The following is a 19,913-nucleotide window of genomic DNA, read 5'->3' as shown; positions in this document are numbered from 1 at the left end:
ACCCTGTTGCTATGGTATTATTCTTTCTGCCATAACCTGCTCACCAGCTTGGTGTTAATTTTCCATCATCTGCTTTTCTTTTGCATCATTTGTTTCTTCAATACATCAGTCTTAAATACCTTCCATCTCTTAATGCCTGGTGTCTCAACATTATAAAAATATCATCTCTCTTCAAGTGAATAAGCATTTTAATTTTTTGATTGATTTGTCATTTTTAATCTTTAATTAGTAACATTATTCTGTAGTATTAACCTATTTCCCATGGCTACCTATGTATGCATTCAACACACATTGCACACCTCCTTCTGCCCTCCTCTCTCCGCCTCTCCCCCCCTCCCTCCCTCCCTCCCTCCCCCCCCCCCCCTCTCTCTCTCTCTCTCTCTCTCTCTCTCTCTCTCTCTCTCTCTCTCTCTCTCTCTCTCTCTCTCTCTCTCTCTGTCCACCTCTTGCTCCGTCCATCTCTACGTCCACTTCATTCTCCCACCACTATCTATCTCCTCTTCCCCTTTCTCTCTGTCCTCATCTCCTGTTCCCCCTCTCTTTGTCCATTTCCTTCACCACCCCTCTCTAATCTTATCTTCTTCCCACCTCTCTTTGCCCATCACCTCCTGCCCCTCTCTTTGCCCATCACCTCCTGCCCCTCTCTTTGCCCATCACCTCCTGCCCCTCTCTTTGCCCATCACCTCCTGCCCCTCTCTTTGCCCATCACCTCCTGCCCCTCTCTTTGCCCATCACCTCCTTCCCCTCTCTTTGCCCATCACCTCCTGCCCCTCTCTTTGCCCATCACCTCCTGCCCCTCTCTTTGCCCATCACCTCCTGCCCCTCTCTTTGCCCATCACCTCCTGCCCCTGTCTTTGTCTGTCTCCTCCTCCCCCTCTCTCTGTCTGTCTCCTCCTCCCCCTCTCTCTGTCTGTCTCCTCCTCCCCCTCTCTCTGTCTGTCTCCTCCTCCCCCTCTCTCTGTCTGTCTCCTCCTCCCCCTCTCTCTGTCTGTCTCCTCCTCCCCCTCTCTCTGTCTGTCTCCTCCTCCCCCTCTCTCTGTCTGTCTCCTCCTCCCCCTCTCTCTGTCTGTCTCCTCCTCCCCCTCTCTCTGTCTGTCTCCTCCTCCCCCTCTCTCTGTCTGTCTCCTCCTCCCCCTCTCTCTGTCTGTCTCCTCCTCCCCCTCTCTCTGTCTGTCTCCTCCTCCCCCTCTCTCTGTCTGTCTCCTCCTCCCCCTCTCTCTGTCTGTCTCCTCCTCCCCCTCTCTCTGTCTGTCTCCTCCTCCCCCTCTCTCTGTCTGTCTCCTCCTCCCCCTCTCTCTGTCTGTCTCCTCCTCCCCCTCTCTCTGTCTGTCTCCTCCTCCCCCTCTCTCTGTCCGTCTCCTCCTCCCCCTCTCTCCGTCCGTCTCCTCCTCCCCCTCTCTCCGTCCGTCTCCTCCTCCCCCCTCTCTCCGTCCGTCTCCTCCTCCCCCTCTCTCCGTCCGTCTCCTCCTCCCCCTCTCTCCGTCCGTCTCCTCCTCCCCCTCTCTCCGTCCGTCTCCTCCTCCCCCTCTCTCCGTCCGTCTCCTCCTCCCCCTCTCTCCGTCCGTCTCCTCCTCCCCCTCTCTCCGTCCGTCTCCTCCTCCCCCTCTCTCCGTCCGTCTCCTCCTCCCCCTCTTTCGTCCGTCTCCCCCTCCCCCTCTCCCTGTCCGTCTCCCCCTCCCGCTCTCCCTGTCCGTCTCCCCCTCTCCCTGTCCGTCTCCCCCTCCCCCTCTCCCTGTGCGTCTCCCCCTCCCCCTCTCCCTGTGCGTCTCCCCCTCCCCCTCTCCCTGTCCGTCTCCCCCTCCCCCTCTCCCTGTGCGTCTCCCCCTCCCGCTCTCCCTGTGCGTCTCCCCCTCTCCCTCTCCCTGTGCGTCTCCCCCTCTCCCTCTCCATCTCCATCTCCCCCTCCCCCCTCCCACTCTCCCCCTCCCCCCCTCCCACTCTTCCCCTCCCCCTCTCCCCCTCCCCATCACCCCCTCCCCCACTTCGTCTGCCCCTCCAACTCCCCCTCCCCCTGTCCGTCAGCCTTCCCCCTGTCCGTCAGCCTTCCCCCTGTCCGTCAGCCTTCCCCCTGTCCGTCAGCCTTCCCCCTGTCCGTCAGCCTTCCCCCTGTCCGTCAGCCTTCCCCCTGTCCGTCAGCCTTCCCCCTGTCCGTCAGCCTTCCCCCTGTCCGTCAGCCTTCCCCCTGTCCGTCAGCCTTCCCCCTGTCCGTCAGCCTTCCCCCTGTCCGTCAGCCTTCCCCCTGTCCGTCAGCCTTCCCCCTGTCCGTCAGCCTTCCCCCTGTCCGTCAGCCTTCCCCCTGTCCGTCAGCCTTCCCCCTGTCCGTCAGCCTTCCCCCTGTCCGTCAGCCTTCCCCCTGTCCGTCAGCCTTCCCCCTGTCCGTCAGCCTTCCCCCTGTCCGTCAGCCTTCCCCCTGTCCGTCAGCCTTCCCCCTGTCCGTCAGCCTTCCCCCTGTCCGTCAGCCTTCCCCCTGTCCGTCAGCCTTCCCCCTGTCCGTCAGCCTTCCCCCTGTCCGTCAGCCTTCCCCCTGTCCGTCAGCCTTCCCCCTGTCCGTCAGCCTTCCCCCTGTCCGTCAGCCTTCCCCCTGTCCGTCAGCCTTCCCCCTGTCCGTCAGCCTTCCCCCTGTCCGTCAGCCTTCCCCCTGTCCGTCAGCCTTCCCCCTGTCCGTCAGCCTTCCCCCTGTCCGTCAGCCTTCCCCCTGTCCGTCAGCCTTCCCCCTGTCCGTCAGCCTTCCCCCTGTCCGTCAGCCTTCCCCCTGTCCGTCAGCCTTCCCCCTGTCCGTCAGCCTTCCCCCTGTCCGTCAGCCTTCCCCCTGTCCGTCAGCCTTCCCCCTGTCCGTCAGCCTTCCCCCTGTCCGTCAGCCTTCCCCCTGTCCGTCAGCCTTCCCCCTGTCCGTCTCCACCTCCCCCTCCCCCTGTCCGTCTCCCCCTCCCCCTCCCCCTGTCCGTCTCCCCCTCCCCGTCTCCCCCTCCCCCTCCCCCTGTCCGTCTCCCCCTCCCCCCTGTCCGTCTCCCCCTCTCTCCTGTCGTCTCCCCCTCCCCCCTGTCGTCTCCCCCTCCCCCCTGTCGTCTCCCCCTCCCCCCTGTCGTCTCCCCCTCCCCCCTGTCCGTCTCCCCCCTCCCCCTCCCCCTGTCTGTCCCACCTCCCCCTGTCTGCCCCCCTCCCCCTCCCCCCGTCTGCCCCCTCCCCCCGTCTGCCCCCTCCCCCCGTCTGCCCCCTCCCCCCGTCTGCCCCCTCCCCCCGTCTGCCCCCTCCCCCCGTCTGCCCCCTCCCCCCGTCTGCCCCCCTCCCCCCGTCTGCCCCCCTCCCCCCGTCTGCCCCCCTCCCCCCGTCTGCCCCCTCCCCCCGTCTGCCCCCCTCCCCCTCCCCCTGTCTGCCCCCCTCCCCCTCTCCCTGTCCGTCTCCCCCTCCCACTCTGTGTCCATCTACTCCCCCATGTCTCCCTGTTGGAGCTAGGAGATTATAAACCTCGCACTGCTGAAACTTGGTAAGTTTTCTGTTTGTATGGCAGATTTGGTTTAAATTAATGCAGAGTTTCACTTACATAGCTACATACATTCATGCTTCTTAGTTACTAGATGGGTAGATAAATTTGTGAAATCTATTTTTAATTGAAAGTATTTGGGGTTTTTAGTTTTGCACTTGTAAGAAAGCTTTCGCGCTGGTCTATTCTAGAAGTGCCCTGTGAAATCAGAATATATGTACTCTCAAATTTGTGCACAATAATAATTAATATAATATTCTTAATGGAGCACATACTTGTGGTACATGAGATTCAGAAATGTTTGTTTATGATGTCAAAATTTTCTCTGGCAAAGGTGAGAAACTGTGCAGGGGTTTTTTCTATAGATAATATTTTAATACTACAGCGGAAGATTCTGCGATCTATGCTCTAGCTTGCTAAGATAAGTGCGCAAAATCAGAAGTCTCAAAATAATGTATCATGCAGTTTTTATTTACAATCAATGAATTTCTCTTTTCCCGTTTGAATTATTTTGCGTATTTCATACTGCCAAAAAATGTGTTATAGTTAACTATGTATAATGTGATTATATTTGTAATGCTGTCTTGCCTCATGTAATATAAAGCTTAATTTGTTTGAAATAACAGGAACTAGAAATTCGCCTGACTGATGAGGAAATTCACAACGTACTAACTGAAGTTGATACAGATTGTCATGGAAGAATAGAATTAGCTGACTATATTAAGGTAACATTCTAGCATAGAATTTTTGCCATACATTCTGCTCCACAGCTTATCATCAGCTGGTGCCACCAAGCTTATGCAGCCATTTCTGTGCCGACGTCAAGATGAAACTGATTGCAGCAACAAGCTGTTGTAGTGTGGAATATATGAAAATATTGCATTGTAATGAAACAAATTAACTATCTAATTACAGAAATTTGGTGAGGAGGTTTCGGGTGAAGAGCTTCACGAAATCCTTAGAGAGATCGACACAAATATGAATGGCCAAGTAGAGTTGGATGAATATTTGCAGGTAGCACATCAGAAAAATTTGATTTGGTTTGGTACATATTGGTGCATGGTTTTAACAAAGTCATAGTTTTTGTCTTCTATCCATTAACACAGCTCCTACAAATTCACCATCGTATATCCAGTTTCGTAGATCATGAAGTGCTTTCTTAATTTTTGCTTGACACCTTTGTAACAGGAGTTTAGTGCATTCTTCTTCATCAAAGAGTTTCTCTTTTCTGTAGCTCCCTTTCTATTTTCTTAATTGCTTGTTCTCTTTGGTTACAGTTTTCAGTTCTGATTCATATTATTGGTATCTTACAGACATAAGTAATATTGTATATTAGATACAACATTATATGGGAGTATTTGTTTTATTGCATGCATTCCTGTACATTGTCTTGCATAACTGTAAGTTCCACACAATTGCTTATGTTTTTTAACATTAGCAAATTGCTAATTTTTGTGTGGTGTTGTGCCTATGTAAACGTATGTAAAAATTCTTCCTATTTCATATTTCAAGACCCAACAGTAACATTACAGTAAATAATTACAGACTTCAGTACTGCATTTTGAATAACTAATATTCATGACATATTCATTCTGAATATCTTCAACTTTCTCTTATAGAGATTTCATATGTCATAAGTTTACCATCACTTTCATTATAGAACGAAATAACATTGCTTGGCATTGCATGTTAACATTCATTTCAACATCACTGAAAGTGGCAGCTTGAATTTTAGCCTTCTTTTTGAAAGTGTAATAAAATGAGATGTCGTTATTTATACATTGATTCACTTTGTTTTGGAGCTCCCATCAGAGAAGGAGAAACTTTAAGCATGTGAAGTCAGTCAAGGTGAACACCAAGAAAGTGCAGCAGATGGTCGAAACTACCTTTGCAATAATAAAAGAACTGTTGTTAGTCTGATATACCTATTTTTGTCTACTCAGGCTAAATTTAACATGGCAAAATTAAACAGCTGTTGTTGGTCCTCTACTGGTAGCTTAAATAAGTACATAAAACAAAGCATGTTTATGAAAGGATAGAGTTACATACATGGTCTAATAATACAGGCTTATGTACAGTGGACATTGCTACTAATAACACAGATAACATAAATCTTCAGTCATTGTACCTCAATAACTAGTTAATTTGTGTGAAAGGAGTGGCTAATAAGACAAATTTCTAATTTTTTGAAAGACCTCTCATAAAATACTTTTGTTCATAGTGATATGTGTTGTATAGTCAATGAGAACTATTATCCACAAAAGAAACAAAATGTGCTTATAGGTCATTTTTCGTAAGAAATCACTGTTTCAGTCGCATTGCTTGGGGCAATGTGCTGTTTCATTGATGAATGGAGACATGTTACTTAAAAACACCTAGAAATTGTAAAATATGACTTGGTCTTTAAATATGTCTGCTTGTGTCTGTATGTGTGGATGGATATGTGCGTGTGTGCTAGTGTATACCTGTCCTTTTTTCCCCCTAAGGTAAGTCTTTCCGCTCCCGGGATTGGAATGACTCCTTACCCTCTCCCTTAAAACCCACTTCCTTTCGTCTTCCCCTCTCCTTCCCTCTTTCCTGATGAGGCAACAATTTGTTGCGAAAGCTTGAATTTTGTGTGTATGTTTGTGTTTGTTTGTGTATCTATCGACCTGCCAGCGCTTTTGTTCGGTAAGTCACCTCATCTTTGTTTTTATATATAATTTTTCCCACGTGGAATGTTTCCTTCCATTATATATATATATATATATATATATATATATATACAGGGTGTTTCAAAAATGACCGGTATATTTGAAACGGCAATAAAAACTAAACGACCAGCGATAGAAATACACCGTTTGTTGCAGTATGCTTGGGACAACAGTACATTTTCATTTTCAGGCAGACAAAGTTTCGAAATTACAGTAGCTACAATTTTCAACAACAGATGGCGCTGCGGTCTGGGAAACTCTATAGTACGATATTTTCCACATATCCACCATGCGTAGCAATAATATGGCGTAGTCTCTGAATGAAATTACCCGAAGCCTTTGACAACGTGTCTGGCGGAATGGCTTCACATGCAGATGAGATGTACTGCTTCAGCTGTTCAATCGTTTCTGGATTCTGGCGGTACATCTGGTCTTTCAAGTGTCCCCACAGAAAGAAGTCACAGGGGTTCATGTCTGGCGAATAGGGAGGCCAATCCACACCGCCTCCTGTATGTTTCGGATAGCCCAAAGCAATCACACGATCATCGAAATATTCATTCAGGAAATTAAAGACGTCGGCCGTGCGATGTGGCCGGGCACTATCTTGCATAAACCACAAGGTGTTCGCAGTGTCGTCTAAGGCAGTTTGTACCGCCACAAATTCTCGAAGAATGTCCAGATAGAGTGATGCAGTAATCGTTTCGGATCTGAAAAATGGGCCAATGATTCCTTTGGAAGAAATGGCGGCCCAGACCAGTACTTTTTGAGGATGCAGGGATGATGGGACTGCAACATGGGGCTTTTCGGTTCCCCATATGCGCCAATTCTGTTTATTGATGAAGCCGTCCAGGTAAAAATAAGCTTCGTCAGTAAACCAAATGCTGCCCACATGCATATCGCCGTCATCAATCCTGTGCACTATATCGTTAGCGAATGTCTCTCGTGCAGCAATGGTAGCGGCGCTGAGGGGTTGCCGTGTTTGAATTTTGTATGGATAGAGGTGTAAACTCTGGCGCATGAGACGATACGTGGACGTTGGCGTCATTTGGACCGCAGCTGCAACACGGCGAACGGAAACCCGAGGCCGCTGTTGGATCACCTGCTGCACTAGCTGCGCGTTGCCCTCTGTGGTTGCCGTACGCGGTCGCCCTACCTTTCCAGCACGTTCATCCGTCACATTCCCAGTCCGTTGAAATGTTTCAAACAGATCCTTTATTGTATCGCTTTTCGGTCCTTTGGTTACATTAAACCTCCGTTGAAAACTTCGTCTTGTTGCAACAACACTGTGTTCTAGGCGGTGGAATTCCAACACCAGAAACATCCTCTGTTCTAAGGAATAAACCATGTTGTCTACAGCACACTTGCACGTTGTGAACAGCACACGCTTACAGCAGAAAGACGACATACAGAATGGCGCACCCACAGACTGCGTTGTCTTCTATATCTTTCACATCACTTGCAGCGCCATCTGTTGTTGAAAATTGTAACTACTGTAATTTCGAAAGTTTGTCCGCCTGAAAATGTACTGTTGTCCCAAGCATATTGCAACAAATGGTGTATTTCTATCGCTGCTCGTTTAGTTTTTATTGCCGTTTCAAATATACCGGTCATTTTTGAAACACCCTGTGTGTGTGTGTGTGTGTGTGTGTGTGTGTGTGTGTGTGTGTGTGTATATATATATATATATATATATATATATATATATATATAAAAAGAAAGATGATGAAACTTACCAAACAAAAGCGCTGGCAGGTCGATAGACACACTAACAAACACAAACATACCCACAAAATTCTAGCTTTCGCAACCAATGGTTGCCTCGTCAGGAAAGAGGGAAGGAGAAGGAAAGACAAAAGGATATGGGTGTCTGTGTATGTGTGGATGGATATGTGTGTGTGTGCGAGTGTATACCTGTCCTTTTTTCCCCCTAAGGTAAGTCTTTCCGCTCCCGGGATTGGAATGACTCCTTACCCTCTCCCTTAAAACCCATATCCTTTTGTCTTTCCTTCTCCTTCCCTCTTTCCTGACGAGGCAACCATTGGTTGCGAAAGCTAGAATTTTGTGTGTATGTTTGTGTTTGTTAGTGTGTCTATCGACCTGCCAGCGCTTTTGTTTGGTAAGTTTCATCATCTTTCTTTTTAGATATATTTTTCCCACGTGGAATGTTTCCCTCTATTATATATATATATATATATATATATATATATATATATAAATAAAAAAAACAAAGATGATGTGACTTACCAAATGAAAGTGCTGGCAGGTCGACAGACACACAAACATACACACAAAATTCAAGTTTTCGCAACAAACTGTTGCCTCATCAGGAAAGAGGGAAGGAGAGGGAAAGACGAAAGGAAATGGGTTTTAAGGGAGAGGGTAAGGAGTCATTCCAATCCCGGGAGCGGAAAGACTTACCCTAGGGGGAAAAAAGGACGGGTATACACTCGCGCACACACACACATATCCATCCACACATATATGTCATCTTCATGGTGATTAGCAATCTGTCCTTTCCATAACTGTTATTCCAACCTGGACTTTCCATTGTTAGGTGGTAAGCAATGCCCCAAATAATTCAAGCAAAATGCAGCATATGTCAGAACCTGAATGAAAAGAGAAATAAAGAAAACAATCTTTTAGTTGCACTGCTGCCCATTAAAGTGGAACATCATGAAGGCACCACGCAATAAAAGTGAAACTGTCATGAAGTGTACTACATGCTTGGATATGCCAGTGCATTTCAATACATCCGCATAGTGTAGGTAGGAGTACAGCTGTATACATTCTTCATATAAAAAAGGATACACAGCGAGTTTCTCATTTGAAAATTGCATTTTAATGTTGCGAACTATTTATGCAAGCAAACTGCTATCCAATTACATTACGTTTTAACATTGGTCATTTGCAAAAACATTGTGTTATGTTTAGGGGAGGAAAGAGAAATGTGTGCCAGTATTCATCACTGGCAGGAGACTGTCACACAAATATGGCATTGGTAGATTTATGAGGGCTGTACTCAATAGCATGAAGGATCTAATGGCCTCATCTGACTAGCACTCGAATCGACCAATATGTTGTTCGTGCAGGATCCTACTTTCAGAAAAGTCATAGTTCAACCACCGACAGCTGCTAACAAATACTTCTTTATTACAAATGGTCTCAGTCTTCACATCATTATCAACTATCTTAAAGCAATTCCAAATAGCTTAAATGACTTAAAGGTACCTGATGATTTAGAGATTGAATCCGGGTGTAATAAAGAATTATTTATTAGTAGCTCTTACGAGCTGTGGCACACCAGTGTCACAAAATATATCGCGATTCTACAGCTATGTCATGTACCTTGTCACAAAATGAAGTGTGCACATGGACAGTGTGACAACATGTGGAGCACCATAGAGATCAGTAGGGTTTCTTTTGACGTGACCGGTTTCTCTTGACGTGGCAGCAGAGAGAGGTGTGTCAGCAGTAGTGTGACTAACATCAATGGACACAGGAGCACCTCTGCATCATCTTGCCACATGAGTCCTGGTTGTGTACAGTATCACAAATGACATATTCATGTTTGGAGGCTCTGAGGAAAATGAACGTTGCCACATTGCATTAGTCTTAGTCATCGACCTGGGATGCTGGTATGGGTTGCCATTGAGTATAATGCGCAATCAACTCTGGTTCTCCTACCCAGTAATCTGGACAGCAGCACTTTCACTTGTTAAGTGTTATTGCCACTGGCTGTGCCATATCTTCAAGGTCCTCCTCCTTTGGAAGCACTTTGATTTCAAACAGAACTGAACTGAAGGTGTAGAACAAAATAAGAGGAAGCAAAAGAAATAAATCTTCATTACAACATATAATAGAAATTTCTGTACTGAGATCTGATTTATTTAAGTGTGTTGTGTCAGTGCAGGTCTGGCCTCATTTATTTGTGGGATTAGTATAGCCTTTTAATAAATTAGGGTTTTTTTTCCAGATAGAACTTCCATGTCACTGGTGATGTAACAGAAAGTGGAGATTGTACTGCATGAAAGGAGTCCTATCTGCCATTACTATTTCCCCTGCAACCAATTCTTAATTTTCTTCTTGACCGCAAGTGTGTAAATGTAGCTATTACTGCTGACTCTCCCATGGAATGTGGATTGCCTTCACTTATTCAGTTCCTGCAAAGCAGAGAGGCGTAATGCAGTGAACATTAACTATAGGATGAGTCTGATGTATGGTTGAAATTTTATGTAAAAGGGTGGGCTGCGCGAGTGGTGCAGGAAATTTTGATAAAGCCAAAGTTATCAATGATGAAGATGGTTGTTTCAGTAGTTGAGGTGACAAAGAAATACAGTAAGACATCTACAAAAAGATAACATATTTACACTATGTACACTTAAGAAAGAGTTATACATAACCTTGAATGTTGTAGGTTCTTCTGTGGTGCTGAGTTATATTAATGTTGTTGGAAGAACCAAGTAGTCTTGAATACTGATGCACATACATAAGTCTGAGTATCAGTAATACTTCGAAGTGTTGTGCTATGAGGTATTGTCCTCAATACAGTCTTTCACATTAATATTGATAAGCTTATACATGCAGTGCATCTGAGGCTGAACTCTGAGTTGCAGCTGTTTAAAAGGGTGCATTGTCCAATCAGAGTTACATGCAGTGAGGCCACGTCAACTTTGGGTTCTCTGATGGGGTGTAGTGTGGGGCCACCCTTCAGAGGTCAGCAAGCGACAGATATTGAGCTCGTCCTAATGGGGGGCCATGGCAGGAGATTTAAAAATGTCATCTCTTGCATAGCTGTGAGCAGCGCACCAGGTGCAGTTAATGCAATAACGCATACCCCGCCTTCTCCCTCTGCCCCCCCCCCCCCCTCCCACCACCACCACCAAAAAAAAATTGTGCACTGTCATTGTATAGTGGAAATGCGGGCGATGATGAAGGAGGGTCTGTGCCATGGTGGTGCTAAAGGGATTGGCTGTGGCAGATGGTACCAACCAGTCTGTGTCCCGACATTTGTCTTGCCAACCATCAGGAACATCTGCCCGGAAAACCGTAAGTAGGATGTCCAGCCAACTGAACAGGATGGTGCAGTGCGGGGGCTGCTGCGTGCAGATGGCTGTACAACTGGTGTAGGCTCGATGACCATGATAGCCATTTGCAGTGAATGGTGGGTGGTAGGTGTGGCGGCAGCAGCTGCTAAGGCACACAGGAGTTGACCTTCATGGCAGAATTGCCGGAAGACCTATGCATCCAGATGGCAAGCAATGGCAAGGGATGCTCACAGCAAGCTGGGTTGCATGCAGAGTGTCTAAAAAATGCAAATCTTTGGCAGTATCACTACAATCACGGAAACACAGTTGGTTTTGGTGCCATGCCGTAATGAGACGTGAGGGTATAATTATGAGCACAGCCAGATGTCTGAGTGACAAGAATCAGAAAGAGAGTGGTGAGGGTGAAAGAGATGCAGCAATGTTTGGTGGTGTTGACCAGTAAGAATTCTGCTGGCAAAGCATTGTGAACAGGTATAGTGATAGGTGCTAAGAGACAACAACATTGCATTGTCCCTCAAATGCAAAGCATGAAGTTTAGGCATCAAAATCTTGAAAGTGCGAACAAAACAGTGGCTCCACTGTTTGATTGAGGAGAGAATGGTGCCATTCAACTATGTTGTATTCTTTTCAGTTGGTAGAACTGTGGAAACTCTGATGAATGAAGAAGAGTATGGACCATTGTCCAAAACTATTGTTTGTGCAAAACCTAAGCAAAAGACAAAAGTGAGTCCTTTGATAGTGCTAGCACTAATAGTCAAATGCATTAGAATGGCAAAAGATTATTTTCTGTATACATTGACGACAATGAGCCATCTTGTATTCCAAAAAAGGATCATCACATCTAGCCAATTGGAAAAATTCTTGGCACAGTGCTGCCTGATTATCCGCGCATGTGTGGCAGTGGGCAATCGTATTTTTTATTTGCTTCTCCATCCTGAGTCATGTACAATACTGGCACACTAGTTGCTTTGTTGTAACAATTCCCCAATGTCCTTTATATAATAGTTTTAATAGGTGTTGTTGCAATGATCTGAGAGTCAAGACTCCTTTCTGTTCATTAGGAAAATGCAGTAAAATTAAGCTATTCTGAAGAGTGTTTTTGAAGCACTTCATTGAGACCATGCTTGCAATGCTGTATCATCTCAGTCCATGTTCTGTTATCAGCAAGGTTTTGAATAATGTCATCACAAAGCATTTCATCCTGAAATGACGCTCCACAAGAGCAGTTAAATTTACATTTCCTAGTCATGCCCTTGCGTCAGAAATCCACCCCTTGTAAGACTAATTATTATGATGATGCATACAAAAAAATTTGAAATGAGTAGCAGCTACATGAATCTGTGTTTTGAAGAAATCATTGAGCTTGCTAACAATGCCCTCATAGTGTAGGCCTTGAGGCTCTGAGGGAACAACGATCAACACAGTCTGCAAATATGCTCTCACACCCATGAAAAGAAGAAAGAATGTTGTGATTCATCTGAGATATTCTATGCAGTGAAGCATTTTTCTAGTTGTGTGCGATACTTCATGGATTCCTCTCGTTGTGTGTAAAGTGAGTGGCTGGATGAAGGAGGCTACAGCACCTGGCCAACAGCAGTGAGCAAGGAGGAAATTTGTTGAAACTGAATAAGTTGCCATTGCATACAAGAATCAAAAACACTTGGGACAAGCAGGTGTGCCACACACTAACACTATAAAAATGTTACTGATAATTTGCAGGTCACTGCCACAAAAGAATAAGACTCATTGCCAGTTGATGTCTGTTGTATTGGTAGCTGAGGTGGCCAATGAATACAATCAGAATTAGACATCTACAAAAAGCATTCTTGAAAAAAACTGCAAACAGCTGTTGTATGATCCTTTTAATAGATCTAACAGTTTGAAGATATTAGAGTTGCATCTTCACATACATCTAAAAAAAGAAGAAGAGCAGATGAGGGAATAGAAATTAAATATTTTTTAATGTCAAGAGTCTAGGGAGAAGAAAATGTAACATCATATATGACATATAAGTGATGAAAGCAAATTTAAGTAGAGTAATCAGCTTACTTACCTGCGCACTATTTACAAGAAAGAGTTTAGCGCATCGGACGTCCCGTCATTCCCTGTCAGCGTATAATAAATTCATCGAAATAGTGATTATGTCACTCTTGTGACTATTATTTAAAGAAGGCATACTGAAGAGAATCACCATAAATCTTTGACTCAAGAAACTAGCCTTCATGAGAAACTTGAATTTTCTTCCATAAAATACCCATATATTTTCATATGCACCACCCTCTTAATGTTGTTTTGCTGTGTTGGTGTTCTTGGTACTTCTTTGACTCACAACAAATGTTATTTATGGTACTTCACCAGATACAGAATTGGCCAATAATATGATCAGTGAACTACATTATTTATTGATCATCATCATCAGTTATTTGCTATATTGGCAGGTCCTTTGCCTCTCCTTTTCTGCGATCCATTGCTTCCTTCTTAAGGCTGCTGTATGTTGTACCATCCATCATGTTATCCAGTATCTGGAATCTCTTCCTTCCTTGCTTCCTTTTCCCTTCTACATAACCTTCTAAAACTGTTTTTATCAGTCCGTCATTCTTTCTTAATATATGCCCAATCCAATTTCTTTTTCTTCTCTTTATTACATCTAGTAACTGTCTTTTCTCTCCCACTCTTCTCAGTACCTCTTCATTTTTTACTCTGTCCATCCAACTTATTCTTTCCATCTTCCGCCATGTCCAGATCTCAAAAGCCTCCAGCCTTTCTCTGTCTTTTTTCCTCATAGTCCATGTTTCAGCGCCATATAGAAGAACACTCCATACAAGACATTTTATGAGTCTCTTTCTGAGTTCTCTGTCCAGACCGCTGCAGAAGATTCTCCTTTTCTTATAAAACACCTCTTTTGCCATTGCTATCCTTGTTTTAATTTCTGTGGTGCACTTCCAGTCGGTGTCTATCTTGCTTCCGAGATACTTAAAATTTTGCACCTGTTCTAGTGTTTCTCCATTCAGCACAATTTTTATTTCCTTATTTCCTCCTATTGCCTATACTTTTGTTTTATTTATGTTAATTTTCATTCCATATGTTTTTCCGTTAGTTGCAATGGTGTCCACCAAATCCTGTAATTCTTTTTCCCCTGTGGCTAGAAGGACCATGTCATCAGCAAATCTCAAGCACCCTACTCTTATTCCTCCAATTTCTACTCCTTTGTCATCTAATGAGCATTGGTCAGTCATATTTTCCAAGTACAGGTTGAAAAGAGTAGGTGATAAACAGTATCCTTGTCTTACTCCTTTCCCTAGTCTGATCCAGTTTGTACTTTCTCCTCTCACTTTAACTGAAACTTTTTGATTAAGGTATAATGAGTTTATAAGTCTTCTGGTTTTCCAGTCCACTCTCTTTTTCTTCATAATAGTCGCCAACTTGTCCCAAACCACATTGTCAATTGCCTTTTCTAAATTGATGAAGCACATATATAGGTCTCTTCCTTTTTCAATAAACCTTTCTCCCAAGATTCGTAGGAGCCCTATTGCATCTCTGGTGCCCGTATTCCATCTAAAGCCAAACTGCTCCTCACCGAGATTCTCCTCTATTGCTTTTTCAAGTCTTTTATTAATTATTCTTAATATCACTTTGGCTGCATGTGAGATGAGGCTGATTGTCCTGTGTTCGCTGCATTTCTTGGTTCCTTGTTTTTTCGGTAATGGAATCATTACTGTTGTCAAAAAGTCCTCAGGCCATTCACCACTGCCATATATTTTATTACATAACCTCAATATTTCTCTTATTCCATTGTGGTTCAAGCATTTTAGTATTTCTCCCGGTATTGTATCTGTACCTACTGCTTTGCCATTTTTCATTGCAGCAATGGCAGACTTTACTTCTTCCATTATGATGGTCGGTCCTTTCTCTTCATCACTTACACTGTTGTGTAATTCAAGTTCCAGAGTTTCTGGTTTGCTATTTGTGTCATATAGCTCTTTTATATATTCTTCCCATCTCTGGAGGACAGCTTCACGATCTTTGTACACTACCTCTTCGTCTTTACTCAAAATTTCCATAGTAGCACTTCCTGCTCTGTTTTGTTCCCATGTCATAGTCTTTACTCTGTTGTATAGTAAGTCGTATCTTCCCTTCCTGTCCAGTTCTTCAGTTTCATCACATTCCTCTTTTAGCCATTTTTTCCTAGCCTGCTCTGTTTCTCTTCGCAGTTCATTATTTAACCTTCGGTATATCTTTCTTGCATCTTCGGTGTTCTTGTTTTTCAATTTTCTTCTCTCCTCCATCTTGGAAATCATTTCTTGTGTGACCCATGGTTTTTTTTACCTTTTCCCTTTTACATATCCTATATTTTGCTGTCCTGCTTTAATGATTCCTTCTTTCAGCATATTCCAGTACTCGTTGGCATTATCAGGTGCTTCTTTGTCTCGTAATGTGTTTAGAAAGTCCCGAGACAGCATTTCTGTAATTTGTTCTTTGTTGGACCTTATCTTCTCTAAATCCCACTTCTTCACCATTGTCGCCTTTTTCAGATTTTCATTCTCATTTCTATTTCTGCCATAAGTAAGTTGTGGTCACTATTAATATCTGCACCTGGTAATGTGTGCACCTTCTTGATTCCATTCCTGTATCTTTCTTCTACCAGTATAAAATCGATTTGGTTTCTGTATTTAACCCCTGGTGATTTCCAAGTGTAGAGCCGCCTCTTATGGTTCTTGAACCATGTGTTTGCCGCTATCAGCTGCCTTTCCCTGCAGAAGTCAATTAACCATTCACCTCCGTCATTTCTCTTTCCAAGACCATGACTGCCTACTATGTTTCCCTCTTTCCCTTCTCCCACAATGGCGTTCCAGTCTCCCATTACTATTTTGCAGCATTTTTTATTTTCGTCCATTATTCTCTCTGTTACATTGTACGTTTCCTCTACAATTTGGTCATCATGTTCTGAAGTTGGCATATACACCTGGACAATCAGTAAATCTTTTTGTGCTCCTTTCAGCCTTACACCAATAACCCGGTCATTTGCATAGTCTACATATTTCACACATTTAGCCAATTCCTTTGTCATAATCATTCCTACTCCATTAATTCCTTTTACTTCTCCTCCTGAGTAGTAGAATACATATTCATCTGACTGCAACTCTCCATGTCCATTCCATCTTACCTCAGCAACTCCTACGAGGTCCGTATGATTCTTTTCCATCTCTCTTTTAAGGTTTTCTAGTTTTCCTGCTTGTAGCAGAGTTCTGACATTCCAGGTACCAATTCTCGTTTTGATTTTTTGCCTCCTTTCAAGTTGTCCCCCCCCCCCCCCCCCCCCCGGAGATCCGAATGGGGGACTATTTTACCTCCGGACACTGATTTAACATGAGAGGAAGCCATTTTTTGTGCATAAAATGGAGACTGCATTATGCAGGGAAGATAATCTGCAGTGGTATTCCGTTGCCTTCCGCAGTTCTGGAGGCCGCCCCTAACATGGGGTACAGACGCCTTTTGCAGCCGCCCCCTCCGGGTCAGATGCTGCATGAGAAGTATAGGTTGGAAAATGAAAGACCTCTAGCCCTCGAAACCTAATACCGTCAGGGTCGGAAAAGAACGAGAGCTGGCCGAGCGTGGCCAGATAGGAAAGATAAAAGTGAGGAGCCTGGCATAAGTAAGTGGAAGCAATGCCAGGACTCAGCTCGGGGCCCCGTGGTCGCCAGCCACGTATCACTAGGTGTGACTCCCTGAGGAATATTATTGATACTCGTTTTTAAATCATTTTCATTAATGCACCTTTCATCATCATCATTTTGTTAATTTGTAAACCTGGTTAAGAGTATGTGATGGCACTCCTCTCCAAGGGCAATACGACATTTTATTTTTCATCTAAGGTGCCACATACCCCAACAGAAATAATATCACAGTTGGAAATGTTTTGTTGTGCAGTGAAAACTGTTAAATCAGGGTTAGGCAAACAAGCATGCAAAATTTGTAGATGATTCCAGAACATGTAATATTACTTGATCAAAGAGGTAGAAATTGTAAAGCAAGGCAAAAGAAACAATTGGATTCACCTTTTCCTTCCTGCATTTTGCACCACATTTTTTAAATATTTATTTTGTAGTGCAAGTAGTATGTTTTTCATTCTTAATCTGTCTGTTTAACTAGTATGTCAGATTTTTTTCAGGTTTTGTGGCAAGTTATTTTTTTGGCATGTGTGTCTATGCTTCGTATGTCTGTGTGACTTGAATGTATAAGCTGACATTTATATGTTCATGGAGTGTCTGAGACCACCACCAAGTCAGCTTGAAGAGCAAATGACAGGATTAGGAAACTTAATCTTATAGAAGGAATTTCTGAAGACAACTGATATTTAAGATATAATATAAAATAATTGCATTGTCTGTAACATATATTTTGTCCGAGAATAATGGGTTTACGATAAGACTGGTGAGGTAAGGGCAGTGCAAAGTACTGTCATCTTTCCCTTGCTGTGTACATGAATACCACAAAAAGGGTATGATTAATAATTAGATTTCCAATAGTTTGTAAAAAATACAAAACCCCAGAAAGCTACTAATTGGCAGTCTTATGTTTGGGTTAGTGGACTGGAGGTTTTGTAACTTGTAAGACAATTTGGGTTTATGGACAGAATGTGAACATAAACTAGTAGAGTGAGTTGAATAACAAAATTAATAAAATGACTGTGAAAATTAGAAGATATTTATTACAACAAAATCCAAATAATTAACATTAGTGAGACCTCATAATTAAGACAAGAATAATTACTGGTGGAATCTTCTCAGTTATCAGCCAAGTGACAGTGTTATCTGGAAGCAACATTTCTGAGAGTTTTCCACTCATCATCTTCATACAGAGGGTCAGATTCCTGGGGTGTGTGATCTTTTACAGCTACTGGACAATAGCCTCATGTGTTGTTGGATTGTTGGGCAGTCCAACTATACCCCTCTGGAAGTATGTCATACCAAGTGGTGGTAGGTGGGGGACCTCCATGTGTCAAGTGCTGATGTTGGCTACCCAGTCTGTCATAGGCCCAGGACTTATTGGCATGACCCATCGCGTCTGGCTGTTCAAATTCAAGCCTGCGCACTTTGTTGATACTGTGCTCTGCCACTGCATACCTGTCTTTGTGGACTACTACTTACGCACTCCATACTGCACCTACAGGAATTCCTGTAGTTTTCTTTATCCCACATCCAACCATAATAATATTTACCACATATCTGTAAAATAGTTCTGGTTTCAATATCTGTTTCCTGAAAGTATTTTATATACAAGTTTGCAGTTCATGAAGCTGGAAGCAATTATATGGTGACACTGTTGATTTATTCATAGAGCGTCCCACATCATTGGAAGTAAGTTGTGGTAAGCACATGTCAAAACAGTTTGATTGTGTCCATACCCAAATTATCCTCAAACTGTACCAGAGAGACTTATAGTGACATCCATGCGAAAAGAATTGTGACATCAAAACTAACTATAAGAAAAGTGTCATCCAGATCCATCTTTGTCAATAATGCACCATCTGAGAGTGGTACAGCCTGTGGGCAGAATGGGCACGCAGCACCAGGACTTGACACTTGATCCCTCACCCCCACCTCAAGATGAGACATGTTTGGTTTTATAAGAATGACTCAAGTCATTTGTAGGTAAAAAAAAAAAAGCACTCTGGTTTATTAGAAGTCTACAGAATAATGCTTTACAATGGTAGTTTCCATTGTGGCAAAGAATGCAAAACAATCCATGTGTGGTAAGATAGAGATATTTAAATGTCAGTGAAGTTATTAAATAAAACTGTTCATGACACAAAACTTAAATGCTCTCCCTTATTTAATAACTTACACACTCTCATATTTTTGCACAACTGTCTTAGTCGGGCAGCAAATAACGGTTTTGTTAATAAAACTGCAAAGTGATTTTCTATATCTACTCTTGAAATGGTAATTTCACCAAATGGAACTAATTCTTGAACAGAAAAGTGTGTGAGATGAATATGTTTTGTCAGTCGGTGAAATTCAGGATTCTGTGCAAGTCAAACAGCAGCTTCATTGTCCACTCGTAGGCAAGGTTTTGAATCCTTTAGGCGGCAAAGTTGAGTCTGGACCATTTCTCATGCTGCTTCACTAGCTGCAACAACTTCAGCTTCTGTAGTAGAGATTGCAACTGAAGTTTGTCACTGACTCATCCAACTGACAGGTGCATGGAAGTACAGCCAGAGAACACCTAAGGTAGATCGTCCAGTCCCTAAATCACCCCCATGATCGACATCACTATAACATTCAAGAATGCCTTTGTCTTCATCACTTTTGTAAATAAGTCCATAGTCATATTTGCCTTTCAAATAGCAAAAAATTCTTTTTACCTTCATTACATCACGTTATGTTGTATTTTCAAGACGTCTAGATACTACTCCAACAGAATATGCTATGTTTGGTCTTGTCCCACACATTAGGTACATCAAGGACGCAACTGCTTGTCTGCAAAGGTATTCAGTGTTGATGTGTTCCCTTCCGTGCTGTTGTCCTTGATAATTGGAGTTGTTACAACTCTACACTTACTCATGCCAAAGTGCTCTAGAACTTTCTTGATGTAGTGAGTCTTACTGACTTGAATGGACCCATCTTCTTTTCTAACAATTTCCAAGTGTAAGAAATATGATGCTGGCTTTGATTTAATTTTGAATTCTCTTTC

The 19,913-nt window shown here is 43.6% G+C and overlaps 1 protein-coding gene across 2 annotated transcripts in view; it reads left to right on the top strand.

The window, feature by feature from the left end:
• The window catches only part of LOC124794745 (glycerol-3-phosphate dehydrogenase, mitochondrial), a 185,945-nt gene that overhangs the window by 162,080 nt on the left and 3,952 nt on the right, over nucleotides 1-19,913 (top strand). For both annotated transcript variants that reach the window (XM_047258354.1, XM_047258353.1), the window contains exon 12: nucleotides 4,397-4,495. In XM_047258354.1, the coding sequence (XP_047114310.1) occupies nucleotides 4,397-4,495 (99 nt within the window). The remainder of the gene's footprint in view (nucleotides 1-4,396; nucleotides 4,496-19,913) is intronic.

The sequence above is a fragment of the Schistocerca piceifrons genome, chromosome 4, assembly GCF_021461385.2.
Source record: "Schistocerca piceifrons isolate TAMUIC-IGC-003096 chromosome 4, iqSchPice1.1, whole genome shotgun sequence".
In the NCBI taxonomy this organism is placed as follows: domain Eukaryota; kingdom Metazoa; phylum Arthropoda; class Insecta; order Orthoptera; family Acrididae; genus Schistocerca; species Schistocerca piceifrons.
This window is presented reverse-complemented; position numbering and strand designations above follow the sequence as displayed.